Genomic DNA, 20,133 nt, shown 5'->3' on the forward strand with positions numbered 1-20,133 from the left:
CTTTCTGCCCATTGGTTGGGTTGATCTGTCTTTCAAAATTCAAACATCTGGTGGACATAAGAAAAAAGGTCAGTTTGAACTATGTAGTTTTCAAATGATAGTGCCTAGAGAGATAGTCTCATACCCTTAAAACAACCATTGAAACTGGGCCAACCTCGAACCCGATCATGCTGCCAATAGGATGATTGACAAAGATGTCAAATTATATGCGTAGACAAATATGTCTGGATATAAAGGGAAACATTCTTTTATCATCAGAATAGCTATGGAGGGCTAAAGGCTGCCTCTGATATGGCTTGGTGACCATATGGAGGCAACATTATTAGGACCTGGCAGAAAGAAGAGGCTGCTGAGGCATGTTGTGACATAATTCAGTGCAAGTAAGTGAAAGCTCTCCATCATCAATGTACATTTGTTTTCTATTACTATCAAGTAATTATAACTATGGTCATGTATTCTAGAATCAAACATTGTGAAAAATACCATGAAATAGATATAGTGTTCACTGGCGTACTTACTACTTCAGTTGTTTTGTTACTATTGGGATTACAATAGATTTATTATTTGGTTTATGTGGTGCATGGGCTTTAAAACTTTTCAATTATCCAAGTATAGATCATACATAAAACAAAATAAAACCTTCTAAACTACCATCTATGTGCTCAATCCACTCCAGAGTTAATTACCATCAAAAAATACTCTTGAAATAATCAGAATGTTATAGTACATAAAAGGTTACGGTTTTAGCTTTTGTTGGCAGGAAAGCAGGCACCTGTCTGTTTTAAATTTATGCTTTAGCTTCCCAATTTATCATAGAATGAAGCCACAGTAGTTAATGTTTGAGAGAAAGAATTTGCATAGCATACTTTAAAAAAAGATCATTAAACTGAACTGAATATGCTTTACAATCTTCCTAAAAATTCTGTGTGAAAGTTCCTGTCTTTAAAAACCAAGAAGCTGAAATAGTTTAGAAGTGGCAACAAGCCATGTGCAGCAGTGAAAAGAGCTGTTATGGTAAATAAAGGCATAACGCTTCATTTTACAGGTCCCTGCCAATTACAAGAAAGAGGATGTCTGCCAAAGAATGTGCCTCTGATTCCAATTTATGACCCATGTGCCTTTCTTCTACCCTCCAGCACCAGTTTCCTTGCTTTGCTCTGGAGACCTGTTCAAATGAAGAAGAGGGGCAAGAAGGGGGGGGAGTCTTATATCTTTATATAGCTCTAAAGCTAATTAGCCCCTTCTGTGCAAGTATGATGGCAGCTCATATGTAATTGCCACTATCTTCTGAAAAGTGTTGGCAAATCTTTCTTCTCTATCTGTAAACCACATTTTCCCACAGAGGTCATTTAGCAGCTGGATTACAAAGATTAGCTTGTCTTATTTTAAAACAATTAGAAGCCATTGTTGCTGTAGATGTGTATAACATTTACATTGGAACACAGTAGTTAATTTATGAGAATTTTTCATATTAGCAAGGATTTCCCACTTCTGTTGCTTTAACGGAAGATCTTTTTTCATCCTGAAACAAAGTGACTAAAATAAAGAGCGGGCAGATTTTTGTTTCAATGATAATTCAGTTTTTGGACACAATTTCAAGCACTGATTGTAGACTCAGAAGCACCTTATTTTCAGGCCTGTCTCAACCACTGTTTAGTTCTTGGCTCCATCGGTGGAAGACATTTCAGTTCTAATGAAAAATAATAGTTCCTGGAAGTATAATATTTGATCAATTCTAATAATATCTCCATTCTTTGGACCTAACGCAGAAATATGGAGTTCCATGCACTTTCTAGGTCACTTCTTTGTTATCTTTCCTTCCTGAAATGATAACATTGTACTGAATTTCAAGAAAAACTGACATGAAAATGTCATGAAATTTTCCATTTTGTTTACCTAGGTAAAAGCAGAGAAATTGATATATAATCCTTAGTTCTGATTTAGGAATTAAGCAAATCTACTTATCCAGTTTATCCGATGATGGTATTATGTTTCTATCTCATCTCCCACCCACTAAATAGCTTGTTTTGTTAAACAAAGATTGATTTCTTAAGATTGCTTTCATAAACTATAGCAAATTATTTTGTTTTTATAAAAAGTTCTCTTCTAAATAAGATGATTTAGAAGATAACTTTTTATAAAAACAAAATAATTGTTTTGATCCTGAGTTCTTTACTAATAAGACTTGAACAAATTGTTGCTTGAAACCTAGATTCAGACAGTCATCTAGACATCAATCATTAGAAAGTTGTGAAGTTCTGGTTTGTTCCAGCCACTGCAATTATGTTGACAGAGGCATGGCTCTGGTTTTCTGCAATATTACGATAATTTTCAAGGAGTTGAATTCAGTTTCTTTTGAATTGAATTGATATTGTTTGGTTGTATTTTATTTCTGTTTGCTGTCCAGACTTACTTTAGTAGATGGGAGTAGTACTCTATAAATTTGATAAATTAATAAATAGTACATATATACTTTGTTTGCAAGAATTCCAGGATTAGAAGTACAGTCAAGAATAGTAAGGAAGTTGTATTCTTGCTGATTGGAACAACTACACATGAGTGTTAAATTGATTAGTTGGAGAATGAAGAAAGACAAGCAGCTCTCCAGACCACGTGAGGAGGACCCTACAGATAGATTTGGATACACCTGATATAGATTAAAGAGAAACCACACAGTAAATTAGTCTAGTCGAAAACTGACACTTGTAGAAACACTATGGATTATATAATTATGCAATCACATCCTGAGCTACTTATTAGGATTTGTGTTATTTTCATCTGAAAGAGATAGAAAAATAATTCATAGATGTTCTTTTGTCTTCCATGACAGTATGGTAATCATTGCTGGCATGTTAAAGATGAGTTAATACTGAAATTTAGAGTCTGGCTTAAAGTTGGAACAATGATTTAATTACAGTGGAGAAGCTTCACATGAGGATTGTTTCTGTGCTTTCATATTTATAAAAAGGCACCATTTTGAGGGGAAGTTGGAATAGATCATTGCAATAACATAAGAAAGAACTCTTGGCTGTGTATATCGTTTTTAAGTGCCGATATTCATATCAACTATTTTTAACTTAGTAAAACAATGCTTCCTTCCCCCGCAATACAATGCTCCCTTTCCCTGCATTGAGAATTCACACAGATGGTTTCTAGCAGCTGATCTGCTTTCCCACTTAAATAAATAAAATAATTTGGATTGGGTTTCAGTCACATGAAGGCTTGCTGTTTGTGTGGAGAAAAAGAATTTCTGGTAAAATAAAATGTATCTTCAATTCCTTGTCAAAGTTTTAGGTATCATTAAATGCTTGTCTTTGGTTTTCCAGAAGACATGACCTCTGTCCAAGCTCTCAATGATATATTCCTCACATAATAAAAGTGTCCATTGGGGTTTGTCTGGCTTACTAGAAAGATGATGAAAACAAAGAACTGAATTCAATCATTCTGCACTTTCCACCTCATACACAACCGTAAAAAATAATATCAAATAGCTTTTCAAAGTCACTGGAAGATCTCTAGTCCAATGGCTCCCTATTGGAATTTAGGGCTTTATCAATAATGTCATGTCCTGGAAAGAAGAAGGATATGAGAAAGATATAGCATTTCAAAATTAGTGCACTGGCAATTTCATTTCAGCCGACAGATTCCAACACTGCCACCCTGCCAATCCTACCAGGTGGTAGGACTTTTAAAACATTTTTATGGCACCCTTATCTAAATTGGCAACTTTCAAGAATCCCCACCATGCACGATCAGCACAGTAATCTGGAGTGATGGGAACTATAATATTGCAGAGTAGGAGGGAAAAGTGTGTGTGTGTGTGTGTGTGTGTGTGTGTACACCAAATATAACTTCCTTCCATTGCTAGTATCATTACAAAATATCAAGTTTCTCAACATGATTAAAAGAAAATTTCAAATGTTTCCTATTGGAAGAATAGAGACCTTCCCTTCCATCATCTTGTCCAAATGTTCAACTACCATATGCTTAATATATTCTTTTAAATATATGAGTAGTTCTGTATAATTAAAGCAAAAAGCCACGCTTCTAAAAAGCAAAAATAAGAATAACTCCTCATTAGAGATCATGATTCTTTAAAGAATCAATTATCAGTTTATTTACTTACTTACTTTTTTTAAAGGAGTCTGTAAGCCATGTGAAAGATTTTCAGCTCTCTCAGGCTAAGAGAGCATGAAATTGTACAATTATTATATATTTTCAGTTTCACTGTAACAAATACAGCCCTCTCTAAGCGGTTTACAGAGTCAGCATATTGCCCCCAACAACAATCCGGGTCCTCATTTTACCCACCTCGAAAGGATGGAAGGCTGAGTCAACCCTGAGCCGGTGAGATTTGAACAGCCGAACTGCAGTCAGCTGAAGTAGCCTGCAGTGCTGCATTTAACCACTGCGCCACCTCAGCTCTAGATGTATGGCTACAGACTGCTTGTCCATGAGAAATTCCCTTTCTGAATTTCTTTAGAGAACATCTACTTCTTTAGAGAACATCTACTTCTCATTTAGCCTTATCTGCATCAACTGAATTCAGACACACTTTTATATCTATTTTTATGTGATATATAAATGCAAGTTTACACATAAGAACCTAAAATACATATAATTAAGGAGTACAATTAAAAATTAACCTTGTGTGCTACATTTTGGTATTTGAGGCACAAAATGCAATTGTTGAATTGAAATCTTATCTAGCTTTCAGTTTGAGAGGAAGTTACTCCATATTATTCTGCCAAAGGAACAAAGGCTGTTCTGAAACAACTTTCTGAGCACCACTTTTGAGTCTTATGTCTTTAATGAGGCATTTTTTCAAGATAGCTAAAACTAAACTAATTGCACACATGGATCACTTTCGTATTGATATTCATGTTGAACCAGAGTTAATACTTTGAACCCTTTCCTACAAACTGTAAAATGTGCGCACTTTATACATGTGCCATCTATCAAAAATACAATACTATGATTATCAGATGACCTACAAGGTCCCTTCCAACTCTAATCTGTTAATCTGTATCATTCTATGTGTAATTTCAAAATTATGCTGCTTGGGAATTCCAGCAGATATATTGTTCTAATGCATTTGGTCTGGAGGGCACCCATCATAGTAAGGTTTAGGATAGAAACTTTTATGTTAAAGGAGTCAATTGGAGAGCCCAAAGGAAATGTCAAAAGAATAAACACTGGATTTACACATTATTTTTGGATGCTGTAGCTACTGTATTCCTATTTCTTTATATATTTATTGTTGTAAATTTTAGACTGCTTAATTCAAAGATTCTGCTACTGACGTCCATAAGTCAGAAGAAAAGCTACTTTAAAGCTACTATTATCACTGGAATTAATGATAGAAACTCCCATATTTGGAGTGGGAGTGCTTTTAATAAACCATTGTACGTATACCAGTGTTTCTTAACCTCAACAACTTTAAGATGTGTGAATTTTAACTTCCAGTATTTCTCAGCCAACTGAAGTTGAATTCCACAAACCTTGCTGAGGTTCAGAAACACTGAACTAGACAGGTATGAATTCATCATTGATCAATCAATCATCAAAGGTTTCTGCTCCAGAAAATGTAGGAGAGAAGGAGTTAAAATAAAACAGTGTTGCTGCTCCATAATCTTCTCAGTGTTTTATGGAAATTCGCAATACACGGTATTCAGATCTGGTCAATTTTCCATTGTTCTTTAAAAAAAATAAAAGACATTCATTATCAACACATCATGTGATATAAACGTAGAGACCCGGGGATAGATTAGGAAAAAGCAAAATGAAGTCCAAGTTTTATTTCATACAATATATATTTAGCGAAAACATGACTTTAAATGTTGCTATGAAAATTTTGTTAAGTTTTCCTAAAGGAAGTTGAATGTAGTCGGAATAATATAAGCCACTTCTAGATAAGATTTTCTTGCTTAGACTGTTCCCTATAACACGGCATTGAAGAACCTGGGACATGGTTTCTGATATAGGGAAATATTTACTTTTTTATTTTTATCCTTTTATTACTTTTATAAATAATTTGAGAAAGTGAATATATCTAATACACTGTCCTATTTTTTCCATAACAACATTGTGAGGTGGATTATGCTGAAAGAGAGTGAACAGCCCAGCTATCCAGTTGACTTTTCATGCCTAAACTGGGTCTAGAATTTTGCCTTCTGGTTTTTAGACTGGTCACTTAATCATAGACCAAACTGACAATGATGTCATACGCAAGTGATTTCTTGTTCATGGGCAGGAAATATATATCTTGATAGGAATAATGAAGTATTATAACAATTAGAAACAGAATGTTTTTCTAAAGAGAATGAATTTATTTTTTAGATGTTTTATTTTTTAAAAAAATTAAATCAATGATGGATATATTTAACTACACCAGCACACTCATTTAAATTCTCAAATGAACAACAGTAGAAACAGTAAATATAATTTAATGATTGTAAATAAGATGCAAAGTATCCTATATTTTTATTTTTCTATATCATGGGAAGATAACTGTCGTTTTTAAAACCCCTTTCTTACCAAATCGGACAATAGCTTTTTAAAAAATGCTGAAAATATAAAATTGGGGGCATGGTTTCCTGTGATAGGTGTGTTTCTTTTGCTTCTGTTTTTCAATGAAGAATATAAAATGTGCAGACTACATGGCATTTCAACTGGGGAAGATAAAGAAATTGCTCAGCTTGGTTCTTTATTATGGTCACTGATCAATATGAGGGGATAGAATGAAACTGTCATGGATATCCTTAGCTAGATAGGTATGGTTTCATACAGCTGTTAATCTTTGCATCAAAACAGCATGTCATTGTGCTAAAAACATGTTAGCTTCTATTTTCAAATTTCAGTACAAGCACAGAATGCCTGTACATCAGAAAGACCAACTATAAATATTATATCAGGCTTCCTTTTAAAACACTGGAACATGTGAGTAAAATGGAAAGTAAACAACTCCGGTCTTAAATATGTCTATTTAACTTTGAGTATAATTACCTAATGGCCATTTTTACCTACGGAAATCTGCAGGACATTGCACAGCTTGTTGAGACTGGCCAATAGGCTAAAACATACTGCTTTAAACAAAGTAAATCAGGGCTACTGAGTGTTTAAAACTAATCTGTTTACAAACTAGCACAGCTGGACAGGCCTTGGCAACTTCCTATTAAAGAAAAGAATCCGCTTTTATGGGCATCTGGTTGTTTCTGAAAGGGCAGTTTAACCTTGTACTGCTGCTTCAAAGAAAGATCAAAAGCATTTATTACTCTTTTCAAGACCAAATGACCAATATATTAAATCTTTTTGATACCATGTTTGCATGCAGTTTTTCTGTATGTTCAATTATGTGTGTAATTTTTAAGGTAAAGACTGCAGTATAAATTTAAAGTGTGCAACCTAAATTGCTAGAAACCTTTGCCAGAGTTAGAATTGTTTAAAAATTGACCTAAACTAAGTTATCTTTCATCTCCATATCAGACTAATAAATGAGATTTTAACATTTAATGGCCCAGAGTGTCTTGGTTTTACGCATATTTATTTTATGAATAGCTCATCTCTCATTTTGTATTTAAGAATCTTTTAGATTATTTTAGAATCTAAAAGCTTCCTTCATGTGTACTTGCTTGGTCCAAGATCTTTATCTCTATGTAATAATGTGGATGGAATCTGGGCTGCCCTTTGTTTCGTGATATGTTTTTTCTGCTCATTTCTCTTTCAAGAAACTGTACCAGAATCTGAGTTGTACGATGTCCTAAGATCCTGCAAATGGCAAGAACTCAATTTAATTGATCAAAGGCAAATTACCTGAAAGTAATTATGATTCACACTAGACAATATTGGGCTAAATTGGCAAATAGCAAGACTATCATAAAGCAAATGACACTATAATGCTGTGAAGTTCAAATATTCTCCAATACCCAGTTTAAGAACCTCATTTACTTACCTGCTTTACTGTTTTATGTTAATAAATAAATTCATTTTAAAAATATTTCTACAAAATAAATATTATTAATGTTAAAATAAGCACATTACAACCATTTCATTTCAGCTTGTGGTTGAAGTTCAATTTAACTCAGTTTCATACCAATTTGAATATGATGTCCTTCCTGATTGAAATATATAAGAAACTGGTTTGAAATGGAAACAAGCACTACCACTGTAACAATTTGAACAAAGAGTCATTGTTACTCAAGGCACTTACAACTGCTATGGATTCTATGGATGCTGCATATGACTTTTTTTAAAGCTATCAAACTCGAATTTGCACATGTCAAGTAATGTTTAACACTTAGCATGAAATATAGCAGAACCATATGTATTTGTGTGTACATTTGCACATTTTGCACTGATAGGTATCTGGATTTTCTAGGTATGATGAAAGAACAAAGGAAAACAATGCCAAGTCCTGTAAATATTGCATATTTCCCCCTCCCCCACATTAAATTGCATTGTCATGTATATGAAGAAGCATAATTTCATAATCGTGAAAAAAAATCAGAGGAATAGTAACATCAAAATATTGCTGAAATCTGTGGAAACTATCATGCATCGTTGTGGGAAGTTTACTCTGCTTGATGATTCATTATTCACCAATGACATCTCTACTGAAAAAAAAAGAAGGAAAACTTGTTCTTGCTCAGATCCAACAAGCTTTCCCATGTATCTTTTTATTTTCCTTTGATGGCCAGAGATAATTTCTTAACAAGTCTTCACTGATCTTTTCATTCTTTTGGCTCACAGCAGATTGAGCATCAGCGATCTCCCTGACTGTCAGGGCAACCCAGTAAATGGCCCCTTGTCTGCTTAGTCGTGTAATATGCAAAACAGTCAGATAAACAAATGTCAGCCCAAGTGGAAACCTGGAGTGCTACAGTAGATCATAAAAGCAGAATTTAACCAAGCACCAGGGTCCTGGCAATAAAACTACAAAAGCCACACTGTGCTGCCAAAAACAGAGCCTCAGGGGGTTTCTGTCAAATCTGGACATATTGGCACAAGGATTTGGTATCTTAGATTGCAGTCCTGTTTGGAAATTTTTCTTTATCGGTTTGATTCACAGAATAGCCCATGTGTGTCCTCTTACAGTAAAGAAAAAAATAATAAGGATCACTAGGTTCTTTTTTTCAGTAGAGCAAAAACTGTAAACATTCTGAAGAGATGTAGTCTCAAAAAAGCGTGGTTTTTAAGTACCTTTCTATACATGCTGATTTTAATGAGATCACTCCTAGATAAGCAGAAACAGAAGTCTTATATTTATAAGTTCCAGAAGATAGAATTTTCCAATACACATAGTCCTTGACTTATAACCATTCATTTAATGACTGTTGAAGTTACAACAGCACTGAAAAAAGTGACTCATGAGTATTTTTCACACTTATAACATTGCGGCATCCCCACAGTCACATGATCAAAATTCAGATGGTGAGCAACTGGCTCATATTTATGACAATTGCAGTGTCCTGGGATGATGTAATCCCTTTTTGCAGTCTTCTGACAAGCAAAGTCAATGGGAAAGCCATTATCAATCATGAACAACTGAACAACTGCAGTGATACACTTAACAACTATGGCAAGAATGATCATAAAAAGAGAAAAATGCCACTTAACAACTGTCTCATAAGTCTCACTTAGCGACAAAAATGTTGGATTCAAGTAGGGTTGTAAATTGAGGAAACAACAAAATGAAATTATGAATTACAATAAGCTGTTCTAGGTTAGAAATTAAATATAGACTTTTATATATAGACTTTTTGCACATAAAAACATATATTTTGCGTATATTGAATTAGAATCTGGGAATGTTTACTTTTAGATATGAAGTTATTCTGAACAGCAAAGCATATTTTGACAGCTTGGTTATCAATGCTTACATTGAGTGCATGAAACATTCTTTTCAATAAGAGATATCTAATATTAATGAAATAGTTACTATATACCAAGCCAATACTTTATGTTTAATAAAAGTTAAATAAAATAACAAAAGATGAAATGGAATCTGAAATTGATTCTTTCTGTCATGAATCATTTTCCAAAACTGTGAGCTTTACAATATTGCTTCCAAGTGTGAAGGAATGATCCAACTCGCTAATTACATTTCTAATAATATTTAGATAATTAATTATTTGTTTTAGCAATAAGGAATAGATTGATATAATAACAAGAAATCTTATATCAATTTACTTTAAATGTGACATTTGGACTATTTTTCAACTTAAATTCCAGTTATTGCATATTTATTATTTCATCTAAATTCTTCGTTCATGCAATCATACAATTTTTAACTTTTTGGTTTCCGAAAAATACATTATCAACAATTTATAAATAAGACCCAGCAGATGTTCCAAGTTACATGTTATAAGATTTTCAAATTTAGTACTTTTAGTACTTTGCTGTTTATTTGAAGATAATGAAACCAGTCAGATGAACTAAATTATTGAGTCTCAAAATGTATAATCTTATTAATAATCAAATCTTGCAATCTAAACTATTATCTATCTACTGAACAAATTTCTTTGCACTCTCATTGTAAAAACAAAGCAGGCAAGGGGAAATCTAGATTTATTTCTTTTCCTATATTTATCTTTCGCATTAAATACCATCCTTATTATTTCATGATCTTTTATAAATTGTTTGTTTGCATTAGATATATTTATGCAGGCTGCCTGAAGGCCTCACTGTTTATGTAAGGTAACCAGGGCGTGGGATAGTTATCTTTTCTATGCTTGCTTTCCCTTTGAGGAATTGATTTAACATGAACTTAAGCAACTTAATGATTTCTATGTAAAATTTTAATTGAATGATGAAAATGTGTACTTTCTTTGATTATATACCACAGAATTTTGGATTTGCTTTATTTGTTTTTCCTGATTTTGTTCAGTTACTATGATTTTAAAATTTTTATAGCTTCCTTGCTAAATGATGCTATTTATCAAATGTAGTTGATAAATGGTTATCAATATCTTAAATAGTTTGAAATGCTGAAACTATTAGTTGTTGATGCCTCATAAGAAATTATCAAACAAAAACAAACCACTGGATCAAAGACTTGGTATCTCTTGGTATCAGATTAGTTTGTTCCAAATTATATCTCTTCTCCACCTAAAAATCTAAACGTAATTCATGTGCAGATTTGAGTTTATTAATCTGTACTCTTAACTTTCCTGCAGGATACAGACCACATAATCCCTATCTTCATTTATAATCAGCTGTTTTTTCACGAGCTTAAGAGCCATAGAAGACAAAGTAGGCCAAGAGAGTGACTGGTCAAAGTAATCCTTTCTGGATTTGAATTTGAATGGAATCTCCTTGATCTTAATGGCTGGAGTTGAAAGGTTCAGAGGAAGTGAATCCAAAATCTCTCTATGTAATAGTTCCCCATATGTTCAAGTTGAAAAAGGAGAAAATATTTGCAGAGGCACATTCTATTCTCAGATAATGTAATCTTTTTCATCTCCAGTGGAATGGTTGGTATAATTCATAATTGATGAGTTCACCTTTATTTTTGGTAAGATTGGGTACATTTTCTGATTACTAAGGCTATATAAGGTAAAGCACGTGTGTGCTAGTCATTTCCAGCTCTAGGGGCGGTGCTCATCTCAGTTTCTAAGCTGAAGAGCCAGTGCTATAAGAAGACATCTCTGTGGTCATGTGGCTGGCATGACTAAATGCCAAAGGTGCATGGAGCACTGTTATCCTCCCACCAAAGTGGTCCCCATTTTTCTACTTGCATTTTTACGTGCTTTCGAACTGCTAGATTGGCAGAAACTGTGACAAGTAATAGGAGCTCACTCCATTATGTGGTGCTAGGGATTCAAACTGCTGAACTGCCGACATTCTGATCGACAAGCTCAGCATCTTAGCCACTGAGCCACTGCATCCCTAGTCATATATAGACTATATTTTTACTCCCCAAACCCCCTCTTTTTCTAGGAACTTAATATCCAACAAGTGGATATAGTTTAATTAACTCTGATTATGTTACATTATTAGCAAGGAGAAAATGATCAGAAATGAAAAATCTTTACTTTAATTCTATCTACTAAGTCCAGTAGTGAAAGCATACTTTTTACTCAGATATCAAATAATAAGCACCATGGTTAAAGAAATAGGAGAAACAAGGATTGAGATTTGAAACCTTCAATATCTTTTTTATGTATTTAATAAATCATGTTATTGTTATGATACAATTTATGATAAATTATAAAATCAAACACAGGAGTGATAAATCTAATACAGAAATGATCTATTTTCTGAGTGGTAGCCATTTTAAGTACTAATTTCACAATTTAGTTTGGGTTTCAAGGAGTTAACTGTTAAGACATGAAAGTCATCCAATACACATCTTTATAATAGGACATGCTTTTTAAAAAAAGCAAACCACTTCAAAAATTATTGCTCACATAATTTATAAAACTTCACAGACAGAAAAGAAACCATATTCTCTACACTGGGCTAAACAAGGTGGCATCTCTAGATATTTAACATAATAATTTACATAACCTGAAATCACTATCCTGCTCAGAACAATAGTGTTGCTTTAAATTATGGGTTACAATCCCGTTTTTCTGAAAGTGACTGCCAGCCAACAGAATACTTTGTGAATTTTATCTTCTGATTCATTTGAAACTGCCACCTACACAAACTGTTTTCATAATTAAATATTGGCAAGGGGAGAAATTAATGTATCCCACTCCCCTATAATTCTGCCTGTAGGACCATATAATAATATTGTGTGATGTAATACTAGGCAAAGCACTGAAATACCATTTTTGTCCTAGCATTAGTTAGTGGTCATATATCAGCACTAATATTTGGGTATTTCCAGTTTTTGTCCACCTTCTTTTTCTTTCAATAGAACCTATTGCCACAAAACTGATGATGTTTCAGTTACTAAATCATGCAATTTTATGTATTGACCTCGGATGGAAACATGGAACAGAACTCAAAGAAATTTATGTGAGTAAACATCTCAATTTACTTATTAAGACACATTATAAGACTGTATTTTTTTCATGTTAAACTGTTTAGCATCAAAATCTATCCTATGTAACTAACTGCAATTATCTCAACAAGGCTTCATAGCCATTACTTTTAATGAAACAGTAATACCAAATCAGAATTTTTCTGGCTCTATTCCACCAAAACGGCTTTGGAATTTTTTTCAAACTCTGGAATAGTTGGAAAAAGTTGACTGGAAGAAGTCAGACTATGGAATTTGTTTTTCTTTTTAAATTGCAGTACTGTAGAAAATCAAGCACTTAAAATTTAATTCACATTTGTAGCTGATTGTGTAGATTACCTAATTGTAAAACAAAACAGAAACAATCCCACATACAGCTTGGGAAACAAAATCCATTACTCCCAATCCAGCAAGGAAGCCACTCCATGAAAAAGAAGTCTTCTACCCTATCCTAAGTACCTTTAATTAACAGGCTGTATTTTCCCAATAGCCTTGTCTATTAAAATGAAAGAGAAAACTTCACCCATTTCACATTTCTAATATTCTTAGTTAGAACAGTCTGCTTACTTTCCAGAATGCTCCATGTGTTTATGTGCTGTCTTTATCACATCTGCTCTACCATCAGATCTATAGAACCAGCTTTCTTCGGTCTTTTTGACTCTATATTTTGAATCACCCAGCATTTTTTCTGCTGCCATATTGTTCATTTGACCATACTTAAACCCTCACAAGAGTGATCTGAAATCAGTTATATGATTATAGCTAATTATAAAAAGGGTTATTAAATTTTTTTATTGCTTCAGTTCTAGGACTGAACAGAATATGGTGATAGTAACAAAAAATTGTTTTTGTTTAAAAAAATCTGTTTATGATACCAGGAGATTAATGGTCTTATATATTCTGTATTGTGGTTATCCATTTTAAAGTTGTAGACTGCATTCTTAACAAACAAGAATGGAAATTTAATGAACACACCAATCTACAGACCTTTACACTATGTCCTCGTTTATGCAAGACAGGTCTTTAATTTGCTTATGTATTTTTCAAAATGCATTTTATTGGTATGACTATGTGTAGAATCTGATCATAATAAAAGCAAAATAATACTCCCCCCTCAATAAGCCCATAAATTTCTTCTTGTGATCATTACCTTAGATTTCAAAGGATTTATTTATTTAGATTTATAACAATACCAAGATATCTGCATGTCAGTAAAGGAAGTAGGCATGAATCTGTTGAAAAGATGAAAAAATCAAAAATATATAAAATTAGGCTATTGAAGAAAAAATGTTAAACATGTATCACACTGTTATTTTTACTATAACTTTCCAAAACCATAAGCACCAGATTTCAAATAAATTGCAATAGTTAATACAATTTTTTATCATTAACTCTTCATTATAATAATTTTGTTTTAAAAGTAAATTAGAATATTATTTAGGAAGTTCAGGATCTCTTTAAACCATTATACTTGTACAGTTCAGAAAATCTTTTCTCAACCTAGTAGCCCATGTCCATTTTGCAATCCAACTTAAAATCCATCCCATCTGGAGATAACAAGTTTGGAAAACCGTCGTTTGGAAGTATGTATGTAAATACAAATATACCGGGTTTTCTTTAAACTCTACTACTGCACTTTTAAGTAAGTTATATATAAATTATTTTAAAAAAATTCCACAGTATTTGAAATTATAGATAGGAAATCTTGGAATTAGCTGTGACTTTAGAATACAGAAGTGGGTGAGATCATGATTCATGATCTTTGATTAATCTCATGTATTTATTGATTAATCTGAAAGAGGTTCTAAATACATGGTTTTTTTTTAACAATGTCTCTAGTTAAAAGTCAATAGAGAATTCACAAGTTTTCTTCCCGTAAAAACTGGAATACAGATGAGAAGTCTTTTTGGGCATAGCCCTTGGCACACATTATCCTGTAAATCTGATGGGCTAGGGATCCAAGTGGGACTGGAGACTTGGTGTTGGTGGCAGAAATCTGGGCCAAGCCAAGATCCTAAAAATAAAGAAAATATTTTGACTGGGGAAAGGAAAAAACATGTATTTATTACAGAGTAATATCTGTTACCAAATATGAGTAATATGGAGGTCCACTATTCCTTAGAAAATGATGTAAAAGTATATGAGAGAACTTAGGTTCAATATATAGATAGAGCTAAGAAAAATCCTACTGAAAATTGCAAAGTTTGCTCATGGCCACTCATGCATTAGATGAATTGAAATAAATTGATAAAATGAAATTAGATTAGTTGGATTACTGCAATGAATTCTACATGGGCATCCTTCTTTTGTGTTTAAATGTTTTATTCATTTTCATTTTCAATTTTGTACATTCACTTATATACTGAATATTTGCAATAATAATAATATAATAATAAAAAAAGAAAAACCCCAACCTAAACACAACTCATAACCTATCACTTTCATACACCCCTTCTTCTCCCCCTCCAACTTTCCTTTCTCCCTCCAACGATCACCCCTCTTACTTCCCTTTCCCCTCCTATCTTCCTTTCTCACCTTCCTCACCCTCCTTCCCCTCTCATCCTCCTTACATTCCCCTCTTCCTCCCTCCTTACTTCTCCCTCTTCCTTTCCTCTACTTCTCACTTTGGTGCATTTCTCTATTCCTAAAAAAAAAAAAAAAAAAGAAAAAAAAAGAGAAAAATAAAAAGAAAAGATAAGGATCAACAGTATACAAGTGTATTCTTCTTATTCTATATATTGAAACTATATCTCCACCCACCCACCCACCCCCAATGAACCCCCCTCCCTAATCCCCTCCGACTTCCCAGGTCCCACACCCGGCATAGTTCAGTACCATTCACCTTCTAAAATATCTTATTAACAATAATAATGAAAATAAAATAAAAAGAACACTCCGAAAAAGAAAAAAAAACGAAAAAATAAATAAAAATAAAAAAAATTTAAAAATCTTTTGCATTATGCTCAGCCTCCCATCATTCTTAAAATTTAAACAGTGTAAATCATTCCATTTATATTTTGTCCTCGTCCCTTACTTCTTTGATATTTACCCCCTTCTTCCTGTAGACTCTCCAGATAGCCTTTCTTAACCTTATATTCAAATATTAGTTTATACAAAAATCGATTTATCTTCAAATACAGAGCAGTCTAATCATACTTTCGCTACTCATCTTCCTACCCTTCGTTTCTCATCTCCATTCCTCCCAAGCCCAAATTCCATAAGATTAGGATCTCGCTCTTCACTTTAAAATCCTGAGCTTTTTATGTTATACTTCAAGCATGTAAATCCGTAAAATATGTGCCCAAAATCCATACCACTTCATTCAATCCCAAGATCCCTTCATCGATGTCCCGCTCCACCTTCCCTTCTGCCCCACTCCTCCCGACTCCATTCATCCCAAACCGCATTTCAAATAAATCTTAGTCCCCGCTTTCCTCACAGAAAACAATTCATGCGCAGTTTGGATTGAAATTCAAATAAGTCTTATAAAAGTCCCGTATAATATCTGTCCAAAATAAGCAATGCTTCTTTCCATTCCCCATCGGTACACAGCTTTGCCATTTCATACCAGACAGAAATCCTAAAATTTTAATCAGTCCAAGAGCTTAGAAAGTATTTTAAAGACATCGCTGGATCTATATTCTTTACTCTTCTGCCCTTCCGGAAAGAGAAGGCAACCCTCTGCCTTATGACCACGTGTCCCGCTGCTTTGAAAATATGGCTAAATCCTCAGTTTCCGCTCTTCTGCCTCTCTAGTAGGGGGAGAACAACTCCCTCCTTCTTGTAACCAAGTGAATTGCTGCTTGTCTTTCCTTCACCTTGTCCCTCCGCATTTCCGAGTGAGTCAAGAAGCCCCGCCTTCAGAGTTTTATAATAAAAGTCCCGAGCTTCCGAAACAGAATTAATACGAAATCTTTGATTTTCGAGTGTAACTGTGATTCCAACTGGAGCTTCCCATTTATACTGTATTTGACGATTTCTAAGTTCTTGGGTTAAAAAAGTATAGCCTCTCCTTGCTTGCAGCATCTGGAGCGGGATTTCTTTAAAGACAAACAAATCATGGCCATCGATTCGGAGCCTGTTGTTGTGAAACTTTTGGATGATCGCATTTCTGGATTCTCTTGTGAAAAAGTATATAATTATGTCTCTTGGTAGCTGTCGTTGTTCTGCTACACACGAATTCTGGCGATAGATTTTTCGAATATTCCAATCAAAATTGAATCCCGGACCTCCCACCGCTTGGCTGAAAGCTTCTACAAACGTCTGTTTCAAGTTCTCTGACTCTTATTGCAGACGCTTTTCTGTTATAATTTATCATTGTAAGTTGTGTTTGAGTATCTCTAATCTCTTGTTGTAATGCTTGGATGTTGGAAGTCAAATTAGAATTAGCCTCCTCCAAAGTTTCCAGCTTAGTCTCCATTTCTTCGATATAATCTGTCAAAGTAGACATAGCTTCAAACATATCCACCTTTATTTGGGCAATTTTAGTCTGTATTTTGTCGCATAAATCCAGCACAAATTCTTTGATTTCTTGTTTAAAATCATTGAGTATTTGAAAAAGAAGCTCCTGTGTCAAGGAATCTCCAGGAGGGGGTGTAGGAGGCAAAGGCAGCGATTTACTAACAAGTTCTTTAAGCACATGCGGGGGGGATTTTTTTGCCTGCTTAGACCTGGGAGGCATTATAGATAAAAGCTGAGAATAAACAGATAAACAGTGTCTTCACTTGGTCAGTTCTCAATAAATTATTTGTAGATTTTGCTTGTTAATGAGTAGCAGTCTCCGGGGAGATAAAGCTGGTTAATTACGTCATCAATCACCAACACAGTAAAAACGCCATTTTGTAACCGGTTGAACAAAGAAGTTTCAAAGGAAAAACAAGGCTGGTGTTTAGATAGTTATAAAAAAAAAACATCACAGGAGTAAGACCCGCTCGTGTTAGCCTTAAGTTGCTTTAAGCAATTTATCATTGTCCTGAGGGGGGGGGGGGGATCGCCTGTCTAGGGCTGCAAAAAGGCAGCTGCGAGGAACTGGCTGGAGATAAGAGCTCAGTTACGCTGGATCTCTTCTCCGTTCGCAGCCCCCCAAAAAAGAAAAAGGGCTGTGAACTACGAATAAATCCTAGCACCTGAGCTTCTGCCTGCCCCTTTCTGCCAGAAAGGGGTGATATCTATTGATCTTAATTAGATATACAGACCAGAACTCTGAGAGGGGCTCCGTTGAGCTCCTTCGGCGACAGGCTCCGCCCCCAGGAAGCTGCTTCGATTCAACATGGGCATCCTTCTGAAGACCACCAGATGTGCAACTGGTCCAGTGGTGCAAGTTTGCAAGTGTGCAAACAGCTCTTGGTACCTTATGGTTTGTCCAAATTAATTATTTTCATGTGAGTTGCAGTGGCCCCCAATTGGTTTCTGCATGGAATTCAAAGGGCTGCTTATCAGCTTTAAAGCTCTATATGGCATTATTTGCCAGATTACCTTGTGTTCGGAATATTGGCACATCCTATTATGTCAGGCAGAGTGGATATACTCCATGTCCTTTCTTTTAAATGTTAGTAGACATGTGCCTTCTTTGTAGCAATCCCAGTTTAGAATAGGTTCCAACCAGAGATATGACGAGTCTAGCTTTCCAGAGGGCAGTGAAGACTTCTAACCATAAGAACCATGGTTCTAACCATGCCATTTTATGTAGCACAATCATTTCTGAAGAAAACTGGAATAATGGACATATCTCTGAAGGAAAACAATGTGATTGCCAGCTTCAAGGTAAATCAGACTAGGAATCCAATGTCACATAAACCAGTACTATTTTTATTGTAAAACGACAATAACAGAATCTTGCAAGCTTCCCTACTTCTCTTTATAATTGTGTGAACCAGGGAGAGGCTTGTCTGAGATGTTTATTCAAGTAGCATTCCTATCCTGAATCCAATTATCTTTTACCTAATTGTTTTGGTAGAAGCTCTTCAGAAAACCTGCAGAAAGCCTGCAGAAGACTAGCATGACAAACTTTACCTAGTTAGATTCCATGGAATTTAAGTTAAGACCTGCAATATCAAAATGGAATAAATGTTTTCATGTTGAATGTGTTCAGAAATTGGGTTGGTGTAGCAAAACATTTCCATAATTGCTTCAAAGTGAGGGTTTAAAAAAATGCTAAAAATTGAAAAGCTGAGGTGATGTAGGAAGCTATAAACAAATAAACATATAGATTGAGATCTGAATAATCTATTTTTTCTTAACTAAGAGTTTTAGGATTCTCACTCTTTTGGGTCTAGATCCATGATAGTGAACCTATGTCACGCATGCCAGAAGTGGCACATAGAACCCTCTCTGTGGGCACGTATGCTGTCGTCAGCTGCTCTTCTGGATTCCAGCACGCTGGCCAGTGGTCTTCACGGGAGCTGGAGTGCCAGAAAATTTCTAAAAAACAGCCTGAAAAAATGGCCTAAAACAGTCATTTTTCAGGCCATTTCAGGGTCATTTTTTGGACCAAATACAGCCTGAAAGTGGCCTGTAAAATAGTCAAAAATGGACAAAAAACAGGCATGCACACGCTGGCTGGCTGGTCTTTAGGTTTCAGGCACTCCAGCGCATGCATATGCACACACATTCCGGTTTGGACACTCAGTGCCAAACTGAGTGCGGCCCCAGCATGAGTGATGTCGAGCTGGCCATGCCCACTTCGGCCATGCCCACCCCCCAAGGTCAAACACAACTATTATGAGGTCCTCAATGAAATCAAGTTTGACACCCCTGCCCTAATACAAACACCCAATTTATCAAAATGCTCTCTGTTATCCCGTACTAGTAATGTCATAAGATTATCCCTGTTTACATGGATCCTTTTAGGGCAGACAAAGAAAGCTGCAAATACTCTTCAAGCTTTAAGATCCATTTTGGAATTTTTCAATTAGCAGCATGCTAACTTCCCATTTTATAAAATTAAAATACATTTTAAAAAGTAATTACTTAGGTGGGAAGAATATTAATGGCGACCAACAAGGAAAGTATCTGTGGGCTTGTGGACCCCATATTCTAATATTATTCAGATTTTTTCATATTTTAATTAATTAACGTTTCTTGCATTGCCCTTTAGAGAAAATTCCCAAGAAACTTCAAATAATGTGAAATACACACACACATATATAAACACATGCACATTAAAT

General features: G+C 34.6%; 1 protein-coding gene across 1 annotated transcript in view; it reads right to left on the reverse strand.

The window, feature by feature from the left end:
• Positions 1-12,845: 12,845 nt before the first annotated feature.
• HIBADH (3-hydroxyisobutyrate dehydrogenase) overlaps positions 12,846-20,133 on the reverse strand; it is a 92,870-nt gene continuing 85,582 nt past the window's right edge. The window contains exon 8 of the mRNA XM_032236651.1: positions 12,846-14,981. Coding sequence (XP_032092542.1) covers positions 14,826-14,981 — 156 coding nt within the window. The 3' untranslated portion in view covers positions 12,846-14,825. The remainder of the gene's footprint in view (positions 14,982-20,133) is intronic.

Source organism: Thamnophis elegans, chromosome Z (assembly GCF_009769535.1).
Source record: "Thamnophis elegans isolate rThaEle1 chromosome Z, rThaEle1.pri, whole genome shotgun sequence".
Lineage (NCBI taxonomy): Eukaryota > Metazoa > Chordata > Lepidosauria > Squamata > Colubridae > Thamnophis > Thamnophis elegans.